At 47.6% G+C, this 27943-nt stretch overlaps 2 protein-coding genes across 2 annotated transcripts in view; both read left to right on the plus strand.

Moving 5' to 3' along the window:
- The window catches only part of LOC117886910 (zinc finger protein 250-like), a 41305-nt gene extending 36472 nt beyond the window's left edge, over nt 1-4833 (plus strand). Inside the window, exons 2-5 of the mRNA XM_034789046.1 lie at nt 684-771; nt 1295-1421; nt 2046-2156; nt 2740-4833. Of these exons, the coding sequence (XP_034644937.1) occupies nt 715-771; nt 1295-1421; nt 2046-2156; nt 2740-4304 (1860 nt within the window). The 5' untranslated portion in view covers nt 684-714 and the 3' untranslated portion in view covers nt 4305-4833. The remainder of the gene's footprint in view (nt 1-683; nt 772-1294; nt 1422-2045; nt 2157-2739) is intronic.
- The window catches only part of LOC117886897 (zinc finger protein 850-like), a 362115-nt gene that overhangs the window by 36659 nt on the left and 297513 nt on the right, over nt 1-27943 (plus strand). The gene's annotated exons all lie outside the window — the stretch shown is intronic.

Genomic DNA, 27943 nt, shown 5'->3' on the forward strand with positions numbered 1-27943 from the left:
AGAAAAGGGCAACTAAAATGATTAAGGGTTTGGAACGGGTCCCATATGAGGAGAGATTAAAGAGGCTAGGACTCTTCAGCTTGGAAAAGAGGAGACTAAGGGGGGATATGATAGAGGTATATAAAATCATGAATGGTGTGGAGAAAGTGGATAAGGAAAAGTTATTTACTTATTCCCATAATACAAGAACTAGGGGTCATCAAATGAAATTAATAGGCAGCAGGTTTAAAACAAATCAAAGGAAGTTCTTCTTCACGCAGCGCACAGTCAACTTGTGGAACTCCTTACCTGAGGAGGTTGTGAAGGCTAGGACTATAACAGAGTTTAAAAGAGAACTGGATAAATTCATGGTGGTTAAGTCCATTAATGGCTATTAACCAGGATGGGTAAGGAATGGGGTCCCTAGCCACTGTCTTCCAGAGGGTGGAGAAGGATGGCAGGAGAGAGATCACTTGATCATTGCCTGTTAGGTTCACTCCCTCTGGGGCACCTGGTATTGGCCACTGTCGGGAGACAGGATACTGGGCTAGATGGACCTTTGGTCTGACCCGGTACGGCCGTTCTTATTTTCTAGCATTTGGATGAGAGATACTGTTACTGGGAGGGTCTGAAGAGTCTGGGGGGCAATCGGTGTGTGACATGGACTGAAGCCCCTTCTGTAACGTTCCCAATCGCCCCGACAGGCTGAAGAATCACATCCACATTTCGCTCCAGATGGGCCCGTCTTCCAGGACACAGGGAAGGGAAATGTGTGTGATGGAGCCAGCTCAGGTAGGGGATTTTCAGGGAGCTCCTGGGCAGGGGCAGGGAGGAGACAGGGTGTGATAAACCTGCCAATTTTCGGTGTGGGGCCATTGGTGATGGGGATGGGAGACGGGACATTCCCCCATTTCTCAAACAGGATATAACCCCCTTGCACAGGGCTGGGAACATTTTCAAGGCTCTCAGTGCTGGAGTGAGACCCCACTAGCCTGAGGCTGCTGTGAAATATGAAGGGCAGTGTTGGGATTCCTGTCCGTGTCCCCGGCTCAGAGCTCTGCTTACCGTCTTAGCCTGTGGCTGGCACGTGTGTGGGAAATGAGAAGACCATGCCCTGCTCCGTCTGCTGGGGGGACAAGGAGCTCTCACTTTCTCCCCACCTCCTGAAGCCTCCTGGCTGCTCTGAGCAGGGTGGGGGTGGGATTCTGCTACTCTAGCGCTCCCAGAGCTTCCATTTCTCTATCCTTCTTCCCGTGTGACTAGTGGGATTGTGGCTGGAGCAGAAGGTAATGAATGGGGGCTTTTGGTGTTCCAGATGCCGGTGACCTTTGAGGAAGTGGCTGTGTATTTCACCCAGGGGCAGGGGGCTCTGCTGGACCCCGCTCAGAGAGCCTTCTACAGGGATGTCATGCAGGAGAACTACGAGATGGTGACCTCGTTGGGTAAGGGATTCCCATACCCTCAGATACTCGAAGCCGTGGGATCTGCGTGTCTGAATCTGGACAGGTTCTTCCCAAGTCAGTTACATCAGAGGCGATTGAATTCCATAATGCACAGCTGCCGTGTGAGAGAGATTTGCATTTCTGTGCCGTCTCCAGTACCACATGTGTGTGAAAACCCAATGGACAAGCTAAACCATCCCCACCCCTCCAGCTTTCAAAGGGGCATAAATCCAGCATTGTTCTGTCTGTGTTGTTTCTTGCTGCACACACAATCCCTGTTCACCTTCCTCCTTGGGAATAGCTCCAGCCATGGAGAGGGCTCTGGCCTTTGCAGGTTTAGAAAGAGGCAGGGGTTTAAGTCCAGAGCTGTGTGTGAGTCAGCAAGGCCCCCAGAGTGCACAGATCTTGGGAACACCTAGGGAGGGTGTAATAATAATTCAACTCACCTCCCCAAACAAGTTCCTTTGCGCAAGCAGGCTCAGTGACCATTTTCCCATCCTCTTGGATTCCACGTTCCTCCACCAGAGCACAGGGACAGGTTCCACTCACGGCATGTCCTTTCTGACAAATACTCCACCAATGCTCCATTCACCCTGATCTTGTCTGATTTCACCCTCTGCACAGGATTCCCCCTTCCCAAACCTGAACTGATCGCCCGGCTGGAACGAGGGGAAGAGCCATGGGTGCCCGATCTCCAATCCTGCAAAGAAAGGCTTCCAAGATGCACCCTTACAGGTGAGGACTGACACAGAAACCATCTAGGGAATGAAGGAAAAAGCTGAGAATCCCAAAATATGGTGTGAGTAAGCACCCTCAGTTCTTCCTAATCTCAACCAGGACAGGGCTGCAGTCATCAGATATAGCTCACGCCATTCTACCCAGCCTCTTCCCTGCAGGATCACAGGTATCAGAGTAGCAGCCATGTTAGTCTGTATCCGCAAAAAGAACAGGACTACTTGTGGCACTTTAGAGACTAACAAATTTATGAGAGCATAAGCATTCATGGGCTATAGCCCACATCTTAGGATGCATAGAACATTCCATTCTATATGTTCCATTCTATATGCATCCAAAGAAGTGGGCTGTAGCCCACGAAAGCTTATGCTCTAATAAATTGGTTAGTCTGTAAGGTGCCACAAGTACTCCTGTTCTTTTCTCTGCAGGAGTTTGCTTCCCAGCTTTCCTTCCCTGTGAGTGTTTGGCTGGGATGTGGAGGCGGAGTCCAATCGCTCAGTCTTTCTGTTGGGTTTTCCCTTTGTGCTATTCCTCTTTCTCCCCAGCACAATGACTCCTGTCCGGATTCTGTCTCTCCCAGCAGGTGCTGAGCGAGGGAGTGAGAATGAGGAGGGGAATCATCATGAGGAAGTTCCCGGGGAAGTGGAACCACAGGGGACCTTCATGGGAAGAGCTGAAGGGAATTTTTCCCAGTGCTTGGAGCAGGCAGAAACCTGGGGAAGTTCACACACGTCAGACAGGCTTCTGGGAAACCACCGAGGGGAGAAAGTGGATGAATCTATAAATGGTGAGGGAAGAGAGGAGTATCCCAGAGCACGGCAGACAAATCCCAAGGAAGAGACACTCTGGCACTACCCACAATGTGGGAAAGGATTCAATATGAGCTCACAGCTTGTGACACATCAGACAATCTGTACTGGAGAGAAACCCCTTCAATGCTTGGATGAAGGGGAAAGCTTCAATAAGCTTTCAGATCTTAATAACCATGGGAGCAGCCACACTAGAGAGGGAACCTGTCAATCCCTCGAGTGTGGGAAATGTTTCATTTCGAAGACACAAATAATTAGACATCAGTTAAGCCACACAACGGAGAGACCCCATAGGTGCTTGGACTGTGGGAAAAGTTTCATACAAAGGTCACACCTTGTTCAGCATCAGGCATTCCACACAGGAGTGAGACCTTACAAGTGCTTGGATTGTGGGAAAAGTTTCATACAAAGGTCAGACCTTGTTAGACATCAGGCAATCCACACAGGAAAGAAACCCCACGAGTGCTTGGACTGTGGGAAAAGATTCACGGACAGGTCAACCCTTGTTAAACATCAGGCAATCCACACAGGAGAGAGACTCCACAAGTGCTTTGATTGTGGGAAAAGTTTCATAAGAAGGTCAGATCTTGTTAGACATGAGGCAATCCACATAGGAAAGAAACCCCACGAGTGCTTGGACTGTGGGAAATGTTTCACGGAGAGGTCAGACCTTTTTAAACATCAGACAATCCACACAGGAGAAAGACCCCACAAGTGGTTGGACTCTGGGAAAAGGTTCATACAGAGGTCACACCTAGTTAGTCATCAGGCAATCCACCCAGGAGAGAGACCCCACAAGTGCTTGGACTGTGTGAAAAGTTTCATAACAAAGTCAAACCTTGTTAAACATCAAGCAATCCACACAGGAGAGAGACCCCACAAGTGCTTGGACTGTGGGAAAAGTTTCATACAGAAGTCACACCTAGTTCGTCATCAGGCAATCCACACAGGAGAGAGACCCCACATGTGCTTGGACTGTGGGAAAAGTTTCATAAGAAGGTCACACCTTGTTAAACATCAGGCAATCCACACTGGAGAGAGACCCCACAAGTGCTTGGACTGTGGGAAAAGTTTCATACAGAGGTCACACCTTGTTAAACATCAGGCAATCCACACAGGAGAGAGACCCCACAAGTGCTTGGACTGTGGGAAAAATTTCATACAGAGGTCACACCTAGTTCGTCATCAGGCAATCCACACAGGAGAGAGACCCCACAAGTGCTTAGACTGTGGGAAAAGTTTCATAAGAAGATCACACCTTGTTCAACATCAGGCAATCCACACAGGAGAGACTCCAGAGGTGCTTGGACTGCTGGAAAAGTTTCATATGGAGGTCTGACCTCATTAAACATGGAACAATCCCCACAGGATCTAAACTTCTGTAACACGTGGCATGAAAGGGTTAAGCAACTTGCATGTAATTGACTCAGATTCAACTTTTAGAGAGAGATATAACAGTGTCCCCACCTTAGATAAAGTAGAGTTTGAAATGTAAATGTGTATTTTTAAAGACTTGGAAAAAGAGGGCAAGTCACGTCTGCGTAACCTAATTGTCTTCTATGAGAAGATAACTGGCTCTGTGGATGAGGGAAAAGCAGTGGATGTGTTATGCCTTGATTTTTAGCAAAGCTTTTGATATGATCTCCTACAGTATTCTTGCCAGCAAGTTTAAGACATATGGGCTGGATGAATGGACCATAAAGTGGATAGAAAGCTGGCTAGATGATCGGGCTCAATGCGTAGTGATCAATGGATCCATGTCTAGTTGGCACCCGCTATCAAGTGGAGTGCCCCAGGGGTCGGTCCTGGGGCCGGTTTTGTTCAGTATCTTCATTAATGATCTGGAGGATGAAGTGGACTGCACCCTCAGAAAGTTTGCAGATGACACTAAACTGGGAGGACTGGTAGATACGCTGGAGGGTAAGGATAGGATACAGAGGGACCTAGACAAATTAGAGGATTGGGTGAAAATAAATCTGATGAGGTTCAGAAAGAATAAGTGCAGAGTCCTGAATTTAGGATGAAAGAATCCCATTCACTGCTACAGACTAGGGACGGAATGGCTAGGAAGCAGTTCTGCAAAAAAGGACCTAGGGGTTACAGTGGATGAGAAGCTGGATATAAGTCAACAGTGTGCCCTTGTTGCCAAGAAGGCTAACGGCATTTTGGGCTGTACAAGTAGGGGCATTGCCAGCAGATCGAGGGACATGATCGTTCCCCTCTATTCAACATTGGTGAGGCCTCATCTGGAGTATTGTGTCCAGTTTTGGGCCCCACACAAAAGAAGGAAGTGGAAAAATTGGAAAGAGTCCAGCAGAGGGCAACAGAAATGACTAGGGGGCTGGAGCACATAACTTATGAGGAGAGGCTGAGAGAATGGGGATTGTTTAGTCTACAGAAGAGAAGAATGATGGGGGATTTGGTAGCTGCTTTCAATTACCTGAAAGGGGGTTCAAAGAGGATGGATCTATACTGTTCTCAGTGGTACCAGATGACAGAACAAGGAGTAATGGTCTCCAGTTGCAGTGGGGAAAGTTTAGTTTGGATACCAGGAACAACTTTTTCACTAGGAGGGTAGTGAAGCACTGGAATGGGTTACCTAGGGAGGTGGTGGAATCTCCTTCTTTAGAGGTTTTTAAGGTCAGGCTTGACAAATAGCTGGCTGGGATGATTTAGTTGGGGATTAGTCCTGCTTTGAGCAGGGGGTTCGACTAGATGACCTCCTGAGGTCCCTTCCAACCCTGATATTCTATGATCCTAAGAGGGGTAACTCTAGTAATCTATGTTTAGCTAACCAAAGAGTTCTTGTATTCTCTTAAAATGGGATCAATAATTCAGCGATTATACCCGTCGCCCATGCCACCTGCCCAATTCCAGCTCAGTCTCATTGAATTCGCTGGGGGTGGGGGCTGAAGGATGGAGGGAATGTTTATAGCTGAAATCACCAAAATGTGTTTTGCAAGGTTAGTGTTAATCGAAGCTCTTCTGCTCTGCTGCTCGGTCATTTTCTCTGGGGATCCCGGAGACGGAAAGGAGCAGGTGTTACCATCTTGGCTACCAATCCCCACGGTGACTCTTTACACTAGGAATTCTCAAAGTGTGGCCAGAGCTTCCCAAAGGGGCACAGGAATGTGTCAAGGGAGGCATGATCAGTGTGGGTTTTTTGTTTGTTATTTAAAGAGCACTGGCTGTTGGCCCCAGCTGGCTGGGGCTCATGAAGAAGGAAAAGGCCTAGCTGCGATGTGGGGATAAATGCTCAGGCTCTCATACGCAGGTGGAGCAGCAGCACAGAAGTAGGGGTGGCAATGGGGTGATAAGTCTGCTGTGAACCGTGATATTGAGGAATATCACTTTTCACGTGGCCACCCTAACTTTGGTGCTGCTATTGGAGGCCTTCAGAGCTGGTCACATCCCCAGCGACTACTCTGCCTTTAGAGCTGGGTGGTGATATATGTGCTTTTGAGGGTGGGGGCATAAATGACCACAGACACCAAGAACCGGGGGGCAATGAAACACATCTGAGAACCACGGGTCTACACTCCTATGGGCACCACGTTTACAAAGTGATAAATCTTCTCCAAAGTATGTCTTGTGAGGTATCCTAGGGTAGGGACAGGATACAGAGGGATGTAGACAAATTAGGGGATTGGGCCAAAATAAATCTGATGAGGTTCAACAAGAACAAGTGCAGAGTCCTGCACTTAGGATGAAAGAATCCCATTCACTGCTACAGACTAGGGACCGACTTGCTAGGCAGCAGTTCTGCAGAAAAGGACCTAGGAGTTACAGTGGATGAGAAGCTGGATGGAGCACATGACTTACGGGGAGAGGCTGAGAGAACGTTTAGTCTATAGAAGAGAAGAATGATGGGGGATTTGGTAGTTGCTTTCAACTACCGGAAAGGGGGTTCCAAAGAGGATGGATCTAGACTGTTCTCAGTGGTACCAGATGACAGAACAAGGAGTAATGGTCTCCAGTTGCAGTGGGGAAAGTTTAGGTTGGATATGAGGAAACACTATTTCCCTTTCTGGGATGATTTAGTTGGGGATTGGTCCTGCTTTAAGTAGGGGGTTGGACTAGATGACCTCCGGAGTTCCCTTCCAACCCTGATATTCTATGATTCTAAGAGGGGTAATTGTAGTAGTCTATGTTTAGCTATCCAAAGGGTTCCTGTATTCTGTTATTTCAGGGATCAATAATTCAGCCATTATAACTGTCGCCCGTGCCACCTGCCCTATTCTAGCTCAGTCTCATTGAATTCGCTGGGGGTAGGGGCTGAAGGATGGAGGGAATATTTATAGCTGAAATCATCAAAATGTGTTTTGCCAGGTTAATGTTAATCGGATCTGTTCTGCTCTCCTGCTCGGACATTCTCTCTGGGGATCCCGGAGACGGAAAGGAGCTGGTGTTACGTTCTTGGCTACCAATCCCCACGGTGACTCTCTACACTAGCAATTCTCCAAATGTGGGCAAAGCATCCCAATGAAGGCACAGGAATGTGTCAGGGGAGGCGTGAACAGTGTGGGTTGTTTGGTTTTTTTTTAAAGAGCACTGGCTGTCGGCCTCAGTTGCCTGGGGCTCATTAAGAAGGAACAGGCCTTGAGAGGTGGGGATAAATGCTCAGGCTCTCAAACCCAGGTGGAGCAGCAGCACAGAAGTAAGAGTGGCAATGGGGTGATAAGTGTTGTGAACAGCGATATTGACGAATATTATTTTTCAGGTGGCCACCCTAACTTCTGTGCTGCTATTGGAGGTCTTCAGAGCTGTGCACATTGCCAGCAACTACTCTGCCTTTAGAGCTGGGTGGTGATATATTTGTTTTTGAGGGTGGGGGCGTAAATGACCACCGACACCAAGTGGGAGGGGGCGGCAATGAAACACATCTCAGAACCACTGGTCTACACTCTTATGGGCACCACGTTTACAAAATGATAAATCTTCTCCAAAGTATGTCTTGCGAGGTATCCTAGGAAAAGTCATCACCTGCTGAATATTAGTGTCCCATTAAAATGTGTCTATCAGCACTGTCCATGGAGCTCTGAGAGTTTGCTGTATGTTTGTTACATGCTGTAAAGCTGGAAAACGCCCACAGACGAGCTCCTCAGAGACAATGTCACCTGCACACCAGCTAGGTGCTACGTGGCCAGTAATTGCTCAGCCGGCCATTCACCAGCTGTGGAGCTGGGAACAGGAGAGTTACAATTCACCGGAAGGACGGCTGGACACTCACTTAGTGCACAGACTGATTGTCGCCTGCCCCCTGGCAGCGGGATGAACCTCAAAGAGGAGAGTGGTATAAAAGCACAAGGGAGAATTGCCTCCATTTTTACTTCTCCTCTCCCATCTTTACAGAAGGCAACAAGATGGCTTGAAAGGCAACAGGGCCCCTGGACTGGGCAGGATGGACCAAGGCTGGAAGGAAATCCTGCCTGGGTACTAAGAACTGTGAACTGCCTGCAACAGCAGGTGGGGTGCGAAAACCTGCTTGCTTCGCATTTTCCTTAGACTGGTAAAATTTAGCATTTAAAATGCTTGTTTTAATGTTATAGTTTTAACCCATTCTGACCTTATACAGCTTTCTCCCTTGTAATACCTGAAAACCCCCTTGCTCCAGTTACTAAACTGGTTTTAGTGTTTTGTCTGGACCTGTGTGTTTTCATTTAAGTGTTTGGGGGATTTGACTGGAGAGAACAAGGCTGTGGCCTAATCTGGCCCTTTTGTGGGGCTGACCCACTAATTATTGAGTTTGTCCATCACAGTGGACAGACTGAGCAGTCCAAAAAAAGAAGAACAGGAGTACTTGTGGCACCTTAGGCCTGGTCTACACTAGGCGTTTATGTCGAAGTTAGCGCCATTACATCGAATTAACCCTGCACCCGTCCACACTGCGATGCTATTTAGTTCGACATAGAGGTCTCTTTAATTCGACTTCTGTACTCCTCCCCGACGAGGGGAGTAGTGCTAAATTCGACATGGCCATGTCGAATTAGGCTAGGTGTGGATGGAAATCGACGCTAATAGCTCCGGGAGCTATCCCACAGTGCACCACTCTGTTGACGCTCTGGACAGCAGTACGAGCTCGGATGCTCTGACCAGCCACACAGGAAAAGCCCCGGGAAAATTTGAATTTGAATTCCTTTTCCTGTCTGGCCAGTTTGAATCTCATTTCCTGTCTGGACATCGTGGCGATCACAGCAGCACTGGCAACGATGCAGAGCTCTCCAGCAGTGATGGCCGTGCAGTCTGTGAATAGAAAGAGGGCCCCAGCATGGACTGATCGGGAAGTATTGGATCTCATCGCTGTGTGGGGCGATGAGTCCGTGCTTTCTGAGCTGCGCTCCAAGAAACGGAATGCAAAGATCTATGAGAAGATCTCTAAAGACATGTCAGAGAGAGGATACAGCCGGGATGTAACGCAGTGCCGCGTGAAAATCAAGGAGCTGAGACAAGGCTACCAGAAGACCAAAGAGGCAAACGGACGCTCCGGATCCCATCCCCAGACATCCCGTTTCTATGAGGCACTGCATTCCATCCTCGGTGCGGCCGCCACCACTACCCCACCACTGACCGTGGACTCTGAGGATGGGATATTGTCCACGGCCGGTTCCTCGGACATGTTAGCGGACGGGGAAGATGAGGAAGGAGATAAGGAGGACGAGGCAGTCGGCAGCGCTCACAACGCTGATTTCCCCGACAGCCAGGATCTCTTCATCACCCTTACAGAGATCCCCTACCAACCCTCCCCAGCCGTTACCCCGGACACAGAATCTGGTGAAGGATCATCCAGTAAGTGTTGTAAACATCTAAACATTTATTTTTAACAGAACAGGAATATTAACAATTAAAAGAATGGGTTGTTCATGATTAGTTTGCCCTAGGCACTTAACGGTTCAGTCATGGGCAGTGCAAGTTTTGAAAAAAAATCTAGCAATGTCCGGTTTTCCGTGATTGTCCTGCCCAAGCCGCTCTACTGTTTAGTCCCTGCTACTGCAGCTAGAGTAAAATGCGGTCTATATGTGCAGGGATAGAGCAGTAATCCTCCCGGGACATCTCGATGAAGCTCTCCTGGAGGTAATTGGAAAGCCGTTGCATGAGGTTCCTGGGGAGAGCGGCCTTATTGGGTCCTCCGAAGTACGACACGTTGCCGCGCCACGAGACTATCAAGTACTCGGGAATCATTGCTCTGCACAGCAGGGCGGCATACGGCCCTGGTCTTTGGAGGCTTTCCCGGAGCATTCTCTCTCTCTCGCTGTCAGAGATCCTCATCAGGATGATGTCGCCCATGGTGACCTGCTTTGAATTAGGTAGGGGAATGTTAGTGTTGGGACTGCTTGCTCGTTCCTTTACAGAACTGTAACCGCTGGTTTGCAGCCACGCGGTGGAGGCGGGAGAGGGGCTGCCGAAAGGGATCGTTCCTGGGGACAGCCGCGAGGGGGTGGGACAGGGGCAGAGTTCCCGCTTGCCGGATTGCTGGCAGCAGGTACTGACATTGCTTTAAATGTGAAATGAGGCCAGTGGTAATATAAAAGTTTTAAACTGCCACAAGTCTACGGCTTACCATGTCTGCCTGCAACAGAAATTCCGTTGTGCTGCCCCGCTTCTCAAATGTGCTGTGGAAGACCCCAGGCACTGAATGCGAAGGCCGAGAATTCGACCTTGTGCTGAGTGCGCATGTGATAGGTGCTGTGCATGGTCTTGTTCACAGAGAAAGACTATGTTCTTGGTTCACAACTACATTTATCTTTCTGAGGAATTCACTCCCTTTTTCCCATTCCCACAGCCACATCTGCGACTGTCTCACAACCTAGCCTGGCATCACACTCCCAGAGGCTAGCGAAGATTAGGCATAGGAAGAAGAGGACACGGGAGGACATGTTCTCTGAACTTATGGCCTGTTCCCAAGCCCAGGCAGCACAGCAGACCCAGTGGCGGGAGAAATTGACCCAAATGCAGCAAGCAAACATGGATCGGGAGGAGAGGTGGCGGCAGGAAGACCAGCAGGCGACTCAAACGCTGCTTGGACTACTGAGGGAGCAAACAGACACGCTCCGGCGCCTTGTGGATGTTCTGCAGGAACGGAGGCAGGAGGACAGAGCCCCGCTGCAGTCCATCTCTAACCGCCCTCCCCCGCCACCAAGTCCCATACCCACCTCACCCAAAGTGCAAAGAAGGAGAGGCGGCAGAGTCCCTGCTAACTCTCACTCCACCCCTGCAGAGAGCTCTAGTAGCAGAAGGCTCTCATTCCCCAAAACTTGAAAAGTTCTTTCCTTCCCGCCTGACACAAGCCCCCGTCCAAGTTTCACCTCCCAGTTCCATGTGTAGTTGATAATAAAAAATACGTTCATGTTAACTACTGTTTCAATCATGTTCTTTTGGAGGAGGAGGGGAAAGGGGGTTGGTAATTGGACAGGACAGTCACCTTTGGCAGGGTACATAGGCGGGGGCAGGCACAGCAGCAGGGCACATACACAGTGCAGTGATGCAGTGACTAGTTACCCTGGTTAGTCTGGGAGGTTGTTTTCATGTTATGTGGTGGGGGGTGGGTTGCTCTGTGACTTTGTGGCGGGGGAGGGCAGTTACAGATCTTAAGCGGCAGTCCTTATGCAGGATCACAGAGCCATGCAGCAGGGGATCTGTAATCGTCCTCCCCCTGCCACAAAGTCACATAGCCCCCCCATACACACAGTCCCGATCAGGAGGGGTGACAGGCTCCGTTGAAACAACCATCCCACCGCAGCGGAGCCCGTCAATCCTTGAGTTTAGAAGCTTCATTCGCGTCACTACACTACACCCGCTCCGCACCACAGTCTGCGTCCCAGTTTTAAAAAATTCCCGCGAAAACAGTATTAAAAAAAACGGTGTGCATTAACAAAGTAGAACTATTTTTATTTCGAAACGTGTGTTGGAAGGGGGTGAAGGGGGTATGTAACTGGGTAGGATAGTCAACATTAACTGGGTAAAGAAACGGGGGCAGGTTCAGCTTCTCTGTACACAAACTTAAAAGTCACAGGTTACCCTGCTCACTCAGGAACTTTGCTTTCAAAGCCTCCCGGATGCACAGCGCTTCCCGCAGGTCTCTTCTAATCGCCCGGCTGTCTGGCTGAGCGTAATCAGCAGCCAGGCTATTTTCATCAACCTCCCACCCCGCCATAAAGGTCTCCCCCTTGCTCTCACAGAGATTGTGGAGCACACAGCAAGCTGCTATAACAATGGGGATATTGGTTTCGCTGAGATCACAGCGAGTCAGTAAGCTTCTCCATCTCCCCTTGAGACGGCCAAAAGCACACTCCACCACCATTCTGCACTTGCTCAGCCGGTAGTTGAAGAGTTCTTTTTCAGTGTCCAGGGCGCCAGTATAGGGCTTCATGAGCCAGGGCATTAGCGGGTAGGCTGGGTCCCCGAGGATGACTATAGGCATCTCCACATCCCCAACAGTTATTTTGTGGTCCGGGAAGTAAATACCTTGTTGCAGCCGTCTAAACAGACCAGAGTTCCTGAAAACACGAGCGTCATGAACCTTGCCCGGCCATCCCACGTAGATGTTGGTAAAACGTCCCCTGTGGTCCACCAGTGCTTGCAGCACCATGGAAAAATAGCCCTTTCGGTTAATGTACTGGGTGGCTTGGTGGTCCGGTGCCAGAATAGGGATGTGAGTTCCATCTATGGCCCCACCGCAGTTTGGGAATCCCATCGCTGCGAAGCCATCTATGATCGCCTCCACGTTTCCCAGGGTCACTACCTTTGGCAGCAGTACATCAACGATTGCCTTGGCTACTTGCATCACAACAACCCCCACGGTAGATTTGCCCACCCCGAACTGGTTCGCGACTGACCGGTAGCTGTCTGGCGTTGCAAGCTTCCAGAGGGCTATGGCCACTCGCTTCTGTACACTCAGTGCAGCTCGCAACCGGGTGTCATTGCGCTTCAGGGCAGGGGACAGCAACTCACAAAGTTCCAGGAAAGTTCCCTTCCGCATGCGAAAGTTTCGCAGCCACTGGGATTCATCCCAGACCTGCAGCACTATGCGGTCCCACCACTCAGTGCTTGTTTCCCGTGCCCAGAATCGCCGTTCCACGGCATCAACATGACCCATTGCCATCGTGATGTCCTCGGCGCTGGGTCCCCTGCTTTCTGAGAGGTCTGTGCTACTCTCAGACTTCAGGACATCACCGCGGTGCCGTAGCCTCCTCGCCTGACTTTTCTGCATCTGCCTCAGGGAAAGGTGTATGATAAGCTGCGAGGCGTTGAGAGCGGCCACAACTGCAGCGATGGTCGCAGCGTGCTCCATGCTCGCAGTGCTGTGGCATCCGCGCTGTCAATGACTGGAAAAGTGCGCGAACTGATTTCCCGCCGGCGCTTTCAGGGAGGGAGGGCGGGAGTGATGGACGGATGACGACAGTTACCCAAAAGCACCCTCGACACATTTTGTTACCCAGAAGGCATTGCCGGCTACACCCAGAATTCCAATGGGCAGAGGGGACTGCGGGAACTGTGGGATAGCTGACCACAGTGCACTGCTTCGAATGTCGACGCTTTCACCGTTAGTGTGGACTCACAAAGTCGAATTACTGTCCTTAGTGTGGACACAGACGTTCGACTTTGCAATATCGATTCCAAAAATTCGATGCAAGTAAATTCGAACTACTCTCGTAGTGTAGACAAGGCCTTAGAGACTAACAAATTTATTAGAGCATAAGCTTTCGTGGACTACAGCCCACTTCTTCGGATGCATATAGAATGGAACATATATTGAGGAGCTATAGTCCAAGATGCACATTCCCGGGGTGCAAGGCTGGGAGCAGAAAACTGGCTGATGTTGCTGTGTTGTTTGGTAAGTTCCTGAGTGTCTGGCTAGTCGCATCCAGGAAAGTGCAGCTAGGAGTGACTTTGAAGGCTGGTGGCTGTGTGGGAGCAGAGCGTGGAGGGGTTTGTTGTTCACACAGGGAAGCAGCAGGGTGGATTTCATTTAAATCACTAGTCAGGAAGACTCAATTTAATCATGGTTTTCTACATAAAAATGTATTCTTGTTAGTTTTTATAACCTTTAATACATATTCTTCACAACTCAGAGATAGATGTAGGTTTCGTTTTTAGAAGGTCCACACTATACATTTTTAAACAGTGTGACAAAGTTCCTCCTCTATCTTGGTGGGTCCTGTGCTTTTTGGCGGATTTTCTTGCCTCAGAGATTCCCCAGGTGGGTTGTAGAACAGCCCAGAGACCTTCCCTTCTGGAAGAACTCACCGTCCAGGTCAATTGGGAGGTTTGGGGGGAACCCGAGCCCGCCATCTACTCCGGGTTCCAGCATAGGGCCCTGTGGACTGCAGCTGTCTATAGTGCCTCCTGTAACAGCTGCATGACAGCTACAACTCCCTGGGCTACTTTCCCATGGACTCCTCCAAACACCTTCCTTATTCTCACCACAGGACCTTCCTCCTGGTGTCTGATAATGCTTGTGCTCCTCAGTCCTCCAGCAGCACACCCTCTCACTCTCAGCTCCTTGCGCCTCTTGCTCCCAGCTCCTCACACTTGCACCACAAACTGAAGTCAGCTCCTTTTAAAACCCAGGTGCCCTGATTAGCCTGCCTTAATTGATTCTAGCAGCTTCTTCTTAATTGGCTCCAAGTGTCCTAATTATCCTGCCTGCCTTAACGGGATCTAGCAGGTTCCTGATTACTCTAGTGCAGCCCCTGCTCTGGTCACTCAGGGAACAGAAAACTACTCATCCAGTGACCAGTATATTTGCCCTCTACCAGACTCCTGTACCCCACTGGTCTGGGTCTGTCACAACAGTGATTTATTTTGAAAACTTTTCAGATGAGTTTTACAGCTATATCAGACAATGAATGGTTGTTTGGTTATTTCATTACCAAAGGTAATTGAAGCAGATATTTATGAAGTCATTAGGAGGTAAACTATCTTCAATTCAACAGGTTAATCATTAATAGTTGGAGGATTTTCTTGCCATGCTGTATTAGGAGGAAATCATCACCACACAGACATTTAAATTGTTTTATTTAACTAAAACAACAACGTTCAGTATTCTGGATTTTTTTCTTCAACAGTAAACATACAATATTTTAACAGAAAAGCGCATTTCCCTTTCTTCTCACATTTGTCTCCAGACTTCTCCTTGTCCAGATCTATTCCGCCTTCAACGGTCTTGTATTCATTCAACTTTTTGAAACTTTGCACTTTTGGAGAGCGGTAAGGGATTGACTCTTTGTACCCAAATGTGCAGAGGGAGAATAGAGGTGAGGTCTGTTATTTCTCACCTCTATATATTAAAACAGTTTTGCTGTTAACAAGCATGTTACCTTTGGAGACACAAAGCCACAGTTTGAGAACTGGCAAACTAAGCATCTCTAATGGTATCTTCTAGACTGAGCACTGAGTCCCATTAGGTAGATAGAAAGATTAACCTAAGTAATCTATACAGAAGCCTGTGGAACCCAATACGACTGGGTCCTTAATGCATGAACTATAGGAACTCATTTACAAAACAGTATTTAAACATCACATGACTATATTGTCTCATACTATAGAATTGGAATTTATAATCCCTATTCCATGATGAGAGATCTTTGATCTATAATGTATCTTAATTAAAACTATCTTTAGATAAAATGGTTTTTGAGGGAAAAAATTATCAAAAAAATCCAATTTAAATAACAAAAATCTGACTTTCTTGTTTTTTCTTTTTTTTTTCTTTTTAAATCATGGATTTTTATTCACCCTGGGAAACATTGTAGAACATGCCCTGGGATGGAGAATTAAGCAGTTCAACAGTCCAGATTGTACCCTGGGGTACGTCTCACACCCACTGTCTCCTGGGACCCAGCATGGCATCATTGGGCTTTCATCATCCTGATCCTGAAAGGCAAGCTAAGCAGGGCAAACCAGAGAAGAGGAACCAGCCAACTCAACTCCACTGACTTTGATTTTGGCTAAATCCTGAACTCCCCCTGGCATGGGAGACTTGAGGTTCTGCTGCCAGCCTTCCCCTCATGCATCTGTTTCCTTCCCAATGGTCAGGGGTGAAAGTAACTTAAAGGACTTAGCACAAGGGTGAGAAAAGTTTTTGGCCCGAGGGCCACATCGGGGTGTAAAATTGTATGGAGGGCCAGATAGGGGAGGCTGTGCCTCTCCAAACAGCCTGTCCCTGCTCCCTATCTCTTCCCTTCCACTTCCCACTCCCTGACTGCCCCCCTCAGAATCCCCAGGAGCCTCTCCCAGGGCAGAGCCCCCAGCCTGGCCAGGGCCCCTTCCCAGCCCTGCCCAAGGGGGGGCTTACTCGGAGGGAAGGTAAGAGAGACCCCCCCATGCCCTGTCACACCTGGGCTGCAGCGGGAGGAGGATAAAGAGGTGTAGGGGGTCAGGGCAGGTGGGGGTCAGAAGGCGGGTGCTGGGGATGCGGGGGCAGACTGGGATGTGGGCGGGGGTGCACTGAAGGGAAGATGGGGCAATGCAGGGGGATCGCAGGGATTGTGGGACTGAGGGGAGTGAGTCTGGAATGGGAGAAGATGTGAATTTGGACCACTGCAATGGAAGGGGGGATGTGGGGAGGCTGTCGGGGGAAGGGGGAGAGATGTGATATAAAATTATTCTACTTAACTGCTAGGGGGCAAATTTGTCACGTACACACAGGGTCAGCTATAGGTTGTCTTAACTCAGGAAGTTCCTTTGAGAGGAAATGTAGCCAAACTCCAAACCTACAGACAGTGGAACTCCCTGTGCCTGTGTCCTGTTGATAACTAACTGCTTGGTTTTCAAAATAAGCAAGGAGGAAGCGGCAAGTATATGAACAATAAGGGGTCACAAGAGGGGCAGATATATGTAACTTGCTAATTATGTATGGTGATGATAGGAAATTTTGGCCAATCATAGAGCGATGGATTATCATAGTCAACTGCATATAATGCTTTGGTGTAAGTCTTTTCTTTGTTCTTGCTGACTTATGAGCTCGAAACCAATTGCAATTGAAATAAATGGATCGCCCCTCCCGGGGCTCCTTGCTTGGCTAGCTGTGTCCGTCTCTCCTTATTCCTCAGCTGGAATGGACAGAGATTTCTACCACAGTTTTGGTGACTACGGCGGGACTTCTCCAGCTTGGAACCGCTCCGGGGCCCCTCCCTTGAGAAGGACCAGCGCGTGCCGAGGTGAGTTTACCTTGGGTTGTATTGTCTTGGGAGTTGGCCCCCGGCGGGGACAATAAGGAGGACTCTGAGAGACAGACCACAAGCAACAAGACAGATCGCATTGGAAGAACGTAAGGCCTCTGCAGGAGATGGGTAAATTGTCTCTGTTTATGTTATGTGTACATGGGGGTCTTAGACCCGACGGTTTCCTTGGGACAGCCTCGGTGAAATTACTGGGACATCTGTCTGGCAGTTAAACAGTCTTAGAGTGCCAGCCCAGTATAAAAACAATTTTTGGATGACAGGAGATTACCCAGGCAGGAACAGAGGCTGACTGGATAGGCTGGGTGGTCTCCCCGGGACATAAAGGAAACCATCACTGACTCCAGGGCTTTGTTCTCGGTAACACTGAGGATGGTGGAGAAACGAAGCAGGGAATTTAGGAGTCAGTCAGACCCGACATGGGAAATAGTCAGGGGAAATTTGATGCCAGCACACTTCTGGGATGTGTTCTCAGGAATTGGTGAAGGCTCAGCGGCACCGCTGGCTTGTCAAAGCGGTGACTTAAAACGCTTTATATATCAGCTTGGACCTCTCACACTTTTAATCAGCCTCCAGAGAATCAGTGGCCAGAAAATGGCTCATTTAATGAGGTTCACCTCAAAACCTTGAGAACCATCCTGGAAGATTTAAGACCAGAACAAATGAATTATTTGTATTTGTTTTATAGCGCTGCTCAAATTTGCAAAGATAAAGAGTGCACTCTCATGTTACAACAAACTAAACCTCCTCCCTACCAGCAGTGTAGAGTAGAGGAAGATGATTATAGGACTGTTCCCCCACTAGCTGTGTCCCCTCAATCCCTTCCCATTCAGGTAAATCAGGTGGTCCCAGGGACCGCCTCTGCACCGGTGCAGGATCTGCCTCCAACCCCATCCCGACCCCGAGCCACATTGTATCCTGATCTGCCAGTGGCCTATAATACCCAAAGCCACGTTCACAGGCGAAGTCTGCCCGACTCCTAGACCGGCTCATGGGGTTAGTCTCCCGAGTGTGTTCCTGGAGATGTCAATTTCAAGCTCATTAAACAAAAAGGACAGGACTCTCTGGTACTCCAATTGCCCTTAAGACAGTACCTTGTTCATATCGGAGAGGGTCAGGTTGTTGACCGCTATGTCCACACTCCCTTCTCTATCAGTGACTTATTGAATTGGAAGAATACCACCCAAAGGTCAGGGACGACCCAGAATCTGTACAGAGGACATTGGTAACTATTTTTGCCACTCATAACCCTACGTGGCAAGATATCCAAGTTCTTTTAAAAACCCAACTTTCTGAGAAAGAAAGGAAACAAGTGCTCAGTTGAGCTCAGGATTCTATAGGTAATTTACCCCCTCCGCCACCAGGACGGAATGCCCTGACAGCAGGAGATGTAACCGGGGGTGATCCTAACTGAGATTACAACAATGCTGGAGATCAATGTAAGTTAACCTCTTTCAAGACTGTAATTTTAGACGGAATCAAGAAGGCTGGGCAAAGAACTACTAATTGGAGGAAAGTAACTTCTGTCCATCAAGGCCCAGATGAACACCCCTCAGATTATTATGAAAGACTAATGAAAGCTGCTAGGTTGTTTGGGGGTTTAGAGCCTGAGGCAGAAGCAAAGGTGCCAGTGATAAGAGGATTGTTTAAAGACCAGGCTGTGGAAGATATAAGGAGGAGATTAAATGATGTGGAAGGATTTGCAGGGATGCCTCTCTCTCAGATAGTGACTATTGCCACCAGAGTGTTTAATGGGCGAGAAGCCTGAGGAAAGGCTGAGAGGGTGAAGGAAGAAAAGGGGACTATAAGAATGTTGGTGGCTGTATTGAAGAGAGCAGAGCCTGGCATCGGCAGAGGCTGAGGAAGAGGACAAGGGTTCATTGATAGAGCGGACCCAGTAAAGGGGGGTCCAGAGGACTTTTAATTTGTTTTTATTGTCATGAAGAAGGGCACATGAAGAGAGATTGTAGACTGAGAGCCCAGGAACAACCTAAACCTCCTCAAGATGTCAATATGGGCCAAAGTCCAGCTTCGACACCGCCCAATCAAGCCTTCCAGGGGGTGATGCAGGATGGGAGACTTTATGACTGACTGGATGAAGGGGGTTCCACTTGTTCTGTTGCCCAGTGCTTTTCTTATCCCACAATAATCCCCTAATTCCTTAGATGATTGGAGGAAAAGAGTATGATTGCTTATTAGATATAGGAGCCACCCTCTCCACCCTTACTGATTTGGATCTTCCTAAGAGTGACAAAATCGAACGTGTTATGGGACTCGAAGGATAGAACAGGGCATTTTACTTCCCTGCCACTTGCCCTGTAACAAGCCCATCTTCCCAGTAAAAAAAGCTTAAACCTGATGCCCAAAGGAACACTGTTTGGAGATTTATACAGGACCTCAAAGCTATAAACAATTACATAATCGCTAGACATCCTGTAGTTCCTAATCCCCTGTATATTTTCAGCTGCCTTGCATAAAGATTTGTAAGATATAATTCTCCCAGGACAGTCCATGTTGCTTTTGTACGTGGATGATCTTTTATTATGCTCAGAAACACAAGAGACTAATAAGCAGGACTCGATAGAGCTTTTATGTGCCTTAGCAATGAAAGGACACAAGGTGTCACCCTCAAAGATTCAATATTGCTCAGAGGAGGTGAAATATTTAGGGCACATACTAAAACCAGGAAAGAGAAGCCTTGCTCAGGAAAGTATAAGTGCTATTTTAAATGTACCCCAGTCCAAGACAAAGAGACAGTTAAGAGGGTTCCTCGGCATGGCAGGATTCTGTAGGTCCTGGATTCCTGGGTATGGGGAAATGTCAAAGCCACTAGTGCAGATAACCACTAAGGATAAACCTGACCCAGTGAAATGGACTAAAGATGCTACCAAATCCTTTGAGAGCATCAAGACAGCCCTTCCATCGGCACCTGCCATGGGACTCCTGGATTATAGGAAACCTTTTACCTTATTCGTTCATGAAAGGGCAGAGGTGGCCTCTGGTGTTCTTACACAAGCTTTAGGATCACAGCAACGGCCTGTGGCCTATTTTTTAGCAGTACTGGATCCCTTTGCAAGAGAAGCAGTAGAAGGTCTTAAAGCTCTAACTGCTGCAGCTTTGTTAGTTGAGAAAGCTCAAGAGTGGGTACAAAGACACCACCTAGTGGGAAAAGTTCCACGTGCTGTTACTCTCCTTTTAAATCAACCAAATACCCAACATTTCACTAATGAAAGATTGACTAGAGGATTAGTGGATGGTGCAGACCTTGCCTGGATTGAAACTTAAATTCACTCGAAAGGGACCCCTGGATAAGGTCCCCAGCGAGGGAGTGACGCTTGTTGGCCGACCGGCAAGGCCAACCCGAAGTAGATGACTACAGGGCAGCCAAGGCCCTAAACAACTGATATCAGAGTTTTCAACGGATATAGAAGATTGGACTGTATTATTTGGATTAGAATTTATTGCTCTTTTTTCTTTTATTTGTTGGTATTTTAACCTATTGTGAAAATGTTTCCTCTGTTAATTTTGTTGATTTCTCCTTCCCTTTCTTATGAGCATAATAATTTCATTAGATTTAGCCATGTAGTGAGGAATAGAATCCCAGAATGGAGGAATAACTCATGTTGGGTGTGCACCTTGGTGCCTCCCGATGCGGAACGAGGACTTTCTTTCCTTCCTACCCCTTTGACGGCTGCAAATATTACTCGTTCAAAGGTGTATGTTACTCCCCATCGGGCTACGACTCATACTTGGCAACAAGAAGGTATAAGCCCTAATTCCGGGTATTTGTTAACCTTCAAGGCGCAGGGTGAGTGGTGTCTCCTGGGGAATGGGCCAGGCCTGTTTTTAGGAAACAGTACTTGCAAATACTATGTGGGCCCGGGTGGTGATGGAGAGTGGGTCGCTCCCCTCGTTTATTGTTTTGACACCACTGACGACGTTAACCGTAAGAGTGTCTGCGCCAATAGTGTCTGCTATGAAATCTGCACCATGGTATGGGAAAACGCCGATGGACAATGTCTGTCTGCAGACAGAAATATAGAGACGGAGACGTCTCCTCAGCGCACGGGCCTATTGGGTTTACGGGACGTTATACTTCCCTCTTACAAAAGCGTTGGGAGTGACACGGGATGCTCCTCCCGGCCCTGTTCCCGCAGGGTTCGGTTCTCACTGGGTGTGTGGGAATAAAGCCTATCATACCCGTCCAATACACTTCTCAGGTTCTTGTTATCTTGCCTGGTTGTTACCCCCCTCTCGTATTGTAAAACAATTACATAAAGGCAAGATTAGAAATGTAAGGGATACTAGCAAACCTCAATCTGAAGGGGATGCAGCCCTTGAACCAATGACGTGGGCAACATTCCCTAGTAATCGCAGACTTTGGAGAGGGGTTATAAGACTCCAGGGTATTTTAGAAATTATGGCTAATGAAACTGCTACCAGAGTTGCAAATCAAGCCACTGAGCTTAAGCAACTTAGACAGTGACCTTTACGAAATCGTATAGCTTTAGATATTATTTTGGCAGCTCAAGGAGGAACTTGTGCCCTCATAGGTCAAGAGTGTTGTGTATTCGTGAATGACACCTATAAAGACACCTTTGACAGAGGAGCCCACTTAAGAGACGTCGCCCGAGACAGGTCTCATGAAGGTAGCTGGACACATGATCGGTTTGATGGTTTATTTTCCTGGTTCCCTTGTCTAACAGGCTGGCTAAAGGGACTCCTGAAAGGAGGTGTTATGATTTTACTGATGATTGTGTTTATTTTGTTTTTCATGTTTAAACTGTCCATGTGCATAATATCTAAATGTGCGAGGGCAACTAGCAAATCGAAGGGAATATTTTTCTCTGTACAAGGAAGATGGGTTTTGGCAAAGGCAGGAACCACACCAGATGCCAATATTCTGACTCCTAGGTATTTGCTGTAACGCTCCTATTGCTGTGAAAAATATGATCATGAGCCCATTATATGGGTCATGATAAAAGGGGGGAAATTGATATAAAATCATTCTACTTAACTGCCAGGGGGCAAATTTGTCATGTACACACAGGGTCAGCTATAGGTTGTCTTAACTCAGGAAGTTCCTTCGAGAGAAAATGTAGCCAAACTCCAAACCTACAGATAGTGGAACTCCCTGAGCCTGTGTCCTGTAGATAACTAACTGCTTGGTTTGCAAAATAAGTAAGGAGGAAGGGGCAAGTAGATGAACAATAAGGAATCACAAGAGGGGCAGATATATTCATAGATTCTAGGACTGGAAGGGACCGTGAGAGGTCATTGAGTCCAGTCCCCTGCCCACATGGCAGGACCAAATACTGTCTAGACCATCCCTGATAGACATTTATCTAACCTACTCTTAAATATCTCCAGAGATAGAGATTCCACAACCTCCCTTGGCAATTTATTCCAGTGTTTAACCACCCTGACAGTTAGGAACTTTTTCCTAATGTCCAACCTAGACCTCCCTTGCTGCAGTTTAAACCCATTGCTTCTTGTTCTATCCTTAGAGGCTAAGGTGAACAAGTTTTCTCCCTCCTCCTTATGACACCTTTTTAAATACCTGAAAACTGCTATCATGTCCCATCTCAGTCTTCTCTTTTCCAAACGAAACAAACCCAGTTCTTTCAGCCTTCCTTCATAGGTCATGTTCTCAAGACCTTTAATCATTCTTGTTGCTCTTCTCTGGACCCTTTCCAATTTCTCCACATCTTTTTTAAAATGAGGTGCCCAGAACTGGACATAATACTCCATCTGAGTCCTAACCAGAGCAGAGTAGAGCGGAAGAATGACTTCTTGTGTCTTGCTCACAACACACCTGTTAATACATCCCAGAATCATGTTTGCTTTTTTTGCAACAGCATCACACTGTTGACTCATTTAGCTTGTGGTCCACTATAACCCCTAGATCCCTTTCTGCCGTACTCCTTCCTAGACAGTCTCTTCCCATTCTGTATGTGTGAAACTGATTTTTTCTTCCTAAGTGGAGCACTTTGCATTTGTCTTTGTTAAACTTCATCCTGTTTAACTCAGACCATTTCTCCAATTTGTCCAGATCATTTTGAATTATGACCCTGTCCTCCAAAGCAGTTGCAATCCCTCCCAGTTTGGTATCATCTGCAAACTTAATAAGCGTACTTTCTATGCCAATATCTAAGTCGTTGATTAAGATATTGAACAGAGCCGGTCCCAAAACAGACCCCTGCGGTACCCCACTCGTTATGCCTTTCCAGCAGGATTGGGAACCATTAATAACAACTCTCTGAGTACGGTTATCCAGCCAGTTATGCACCAACCTTATAGTAGCCCCATCTAAATTGTATTTGCCTAGTTTATCGATAAGAATATCTTGCGAGACCGTATCAAATGCCTTACTAAAATCTAGGTATACCACATCCACATCTTCACCCTTATCCACAAAGCTTTCTTTGATAGGATAACGAGCCATCAGATTGGTTTGACATGATTTGTTCTTCACAAATCCATGCTGGCTGTTCCCTATCACCTTACCACCTTCCAAGTGTTTGCAGATGATTTCCTTAATTACTTGCTCCATTATCTTCCCTGGCACAGAAGTTAAACTAACTGGTCTGTAGTTTCCTGGGTTGTTTTTATTTCCCTTTTTATAGATGGGCACTATATTTGCCCTCTTCCAGTCTTCTGGAATCTCTCCCGTCTCTCATGATTTTCCAAAGATAATAGCTAGAGGCTCAGATACCTCCTCTATTAGCTCCCTGAGTATTCTAGGATGTATTTCATCAGGCCCTGGTGACTTGCAGGCATCTAACTTTTCTAAGTGATTTTTAACTTGATCTTTTTTTATTTTATCTGCTAAACCTACCCCCTTCCCATTAGTATTCACTATGTTAGGCATTCCTTCAGACTTCTCGGTGAAGACCAAAACAAAGAAGTCATTAAGCATCTCTGCCATTTCCAAGTTTCCTGATACTGTTTCTCCCTCTTCACTAAGCAGTGGGCCTACCCTATCTTTGATCTTCCTCTTGCTTCTAATGTATTGATAAAAAGTCTTGTTTCCCTTTATTCCTGTAGCTAGTTTGAGCTCATTTTGTGCCTTTGCCTTTCTAATCTTGCCCCTGCATTCCTGTGTTGTTTGCCTATATTCATCCTTTGTAATCTGTCCTAGTTTCCATTTTTTATATGACTCCTTTTTATTTTTTAGATCATGCAAGATCTCGTGGTTAAGCCAAGGTGGTCTTTTGCCACATTTTCTATCTTTCCTAACCAGCGGAATAGCTTGCTTTTGGGCCTTTAATAGTGTCCCTTTGAAAAACTGCCAACTCTCCTCAGTTGTTTTTCCCCTCAGTCTTGATTCCCATGGGACCTTACCTATCAGCTCTCTGAGCTTACCAAAATCTGCCTTCCTGAAATCCATTGTCTCTATTTTGCTGTTCTCCCTTCTACCTTTCCTTAGAATTGCAAACTCTATGATTTCATGATCACTTTCACCCAGGCTGCCTTCTACTTTCACATTCTCAACGAGTTCCTCCCTATTTGTTAAAATCAAGTCTAGAACAGCTTCCCCCCAGTAGCTTTTTCAACCTTCTGAAATAAAAAGTTGTCTGCAATGCAGTCCAAGAATTTGTTGGATAGTGTGTGCCCTGCTGTGTTATTTTCCCAACATATATCCGGATAGTTGAAGTCCCCCATCACCACCAAAACTTGGGCTTTGGATGATTTTGTTAGTTGCTTAAAAAAAGCCTCATCCACTTCTTCCACCTGGTTAGGTGGCCTGTAGTAGACTCCTAGCATGACATCTCCCTTGTTTTTTACCCCTTTTAGCCTAACCCAGAGACTCTCAATACTTCCGTCTCCTATGTCCATCTCTACCTCAGTCCAAGTGTGTACATTTTTAATATATAAGGCAACACCTCCTCCCTTTTTCCCCTGTCTATCCTTCCTGAGCAAGCTGTACCCATCCACACCAACATTCCAATCATGTGTATTATCCCACCAAGTTTCAGTGATGCCAACAATGTCGTATTTATTTATTAGCACTTCCAGTTTTTCCTGCTTATTCCCCATACTTCTCGCATTTGTATATAGGCATCTAAGATACTGGTTTGATCTTTCCTCCCAGTTTTGTCCTGACCCTCCTTTCTCTCTGCCAATATAGCCCACACTCCCTCTCATTTCTGACCCATCTCCCAGGTCTCCATGTTCCCCACTTTCCTGTGGGCTTTGCTCACCTGTCCCCATCAAACCTAGTTTAAAGCCCTCCTCGCTAGGTTAGCCAGTAGCTTTCTAATTATGTATGGTGATGATAGGAAATTTTGGCTAATCATAGAGTGATGGATTACCATAGTCAACTGCATATAATGCTTTGGTGTAAGTTTTTTCTTTGTTCTTGCTGACTTATGAGCTCGAACCCAATTGCAACTGAAATAAATGGATCGCCCCTCCTGGGGCTCCTTGCTTGGTTAGCTGTGTCCATCTCTCCTTATTCCTCAGCTGGAACGGACAGAGATTTCTACCACAGATGCAAAGGTAGCTTCTCCGCCCCATGGGACACGATGGGGGAGGGGTGGAGAGAAGCTTTTCTCCTCCTGGAACTGGTCAAACCATCTTTGGGAGTGATCAGGGGACAAACCCCTCAGGACACAGAGGCTACAAGGCAACCCCCCCGCCCAGACACGCACACACCCAGCTCCCAGTGTGTTATGGTCAGACACACCTGTGCTGGTGGGGTCTGTGTCTCATGAGTTTTGGGGTCTGCCCGGGACCCTGATCTGATTTCACTGCAAGATAAAGATCTCAGCCACACCAGAATAAGACCAGAGTCACTGCTGGGTCAGGGAGGCAGGAGGGCGGGGGGAGGATGAGTGAGGATGGACCGATGGGATCAGCCTCTGGCTGCCTGTCCCTGGGGGCTGCCGGGGGAGTCCAGTGCAGCTCATTCTTCAGGTGTTGCCACCAGAGGGCTCTGGCTGTTGCTAAGGGAGAGGGGTTTACACTGCAAAGGAGGGCAATCCCCCAAAATGGCCCCTTTGGTTCTTCTCTTTTTCTAGTGTTTGGCTCAGAGTTGCTGTTACTGGAAGGGTCTGAAGAGCCTGGGGGGAATGTGGAAGTGTGAAAACGGAAAAGGGGATTTGCAGGAGCCATCTTAGTGTTGTTAAGAGACAGAGCAGAAGACAGGCTAACCTAAACCCTAACATCTCGCGATTTGTAGAAGCTGGGATTGTGCGAGGCGGATGGGAAACTACGTGGGAACCTGTTTTCTAACCTTGCTTTAAGATGAGATTGGACTGCTGACTAAGATAATGGGAAGGACAATGTATAAACAAGATTCAGCTGTATCCAATGACATATGTGACCTGCCTAAGGAAGGGGACCCCCCATCCGTAGGCTCCCCCTGCAATTGCTTGAAATAAACTGCCTCTGACTTGCTACTAACAAACACGAAGAGTGAAGACTCTGTTTCTTCCACAGGAATCTGGGGGTGACATGGACTGAAGCCCCTTCTGTAACCTTCCCTCTCCCCCTGACAGGCTGAGTAATCATGTCCACATTTTGTTCCAGATTGTCCTGTCTTCCAGGAGATGGGGAAAGGGAATGGCTGTGATTCAGCCAGATCAGGTAGGGGATTTTCAAGGAGCTGCTGGGCAGAGGGAGGGAGAAGAAGGGCAGAGACAAGGTGTGATAAACCTGCTGATTTTCTGAGTAGGCCCATTGGTGGCGGGGGAGGCAAGAGGGGACATACCCCCATTTGTCAAACAGGATATATCCCCCCTCAGCAGATTAGAATGTCAGAGTTGTTTCTGAGGCTGTGGATGGCGTTGCATTCTATACGGCTGAGGTTATGGGGCAAGTGATGCTGTATGTTCACAATCTAAGCCTGTGCACATCTGTGGAAGCACTCTGTGTAGAAGTCCAGTCTGTCATTTCGACCATCAGAAGGAGTCCACATAGAATTCTTCTTCTTGTAGTGTTGATACGAGGGTTCCTTTGGGTCAGTGCGCTGTTCAGTGGTGTGTTGTAAATATACCTTGAGTCGGAGATGACAAAAGTAGGCTTCCAGATCACCACAGAATTGTATCATATGCGGGCGGGTGGTGGGGAGGAAAGAGAGTCTCTGAAATAGGACAGACTCTTCTGCTGGGTTAAGTGTGTGGTTGGATAGATTAACAGTATGGTTGGGTGAAATAAGGGTACCCTTGTTGAAGCCCCAGTGGCATGTAGGAGTTTAGATCCTTTACTGCCCTTAATAGGCATCAGAAAATAAACACAGGAGAGAGACCCCATAAGTGTTTGGACTGTGGGAAAGGTTTCACAGAGAGATCAGCACTTCTTACACTTACAACAGATCAAAGGATCCACACAGGAGAGAGACTTCATCAGTGCTTGGACTGTGGAGAAAGTTTCATTCAGCGATCACCCCTCATTAAAAGTCAGAGAATCCACAGAGGTATGAGACACTCTAGGAATAGCCAGACTGCAGGAAAAGATTCAATTTGACTTCACACCTCAGTGACCCACACAGTAGAGAGGCCTTAAACGTACAGGAAGCTTCATTAGGTGCTCCCGGAGTATCAAGCATCTAGAAATCCATACAGGGAAGAAACTGCTGAGATGTTCTCAGCACTGAAAATGCTCCAAGTGGAGCTAACACCATGTTGGACATCAGAGACTCCTCCACACAGCATGGAAATTCTCTCAGGGCCCTGACTAGTTGATAGTAACAACCCCATTTCCTCGTTCCCACACCCGTCAGGGGCTTTTGGCTCCCAAGCATCCAGCTGCCGATCACTGGGGTGAGAATCCAGCAGCAGCCAAGCATCAGCTG

Source organism: Trachemys scripta, chromosome 14 (genome assembly GCF_013100865.1).
Source record: "Trachemys scripta elegans isolate TJP31775 chromosome 14, CAS_Tse_1.0, whole genome shotgun sequence".
Taxonomy (NCBI): Eukaryota; Metazoa; Chordata; order Testudines; family Emydidae; genus Trachemys; species Trachemys scripta.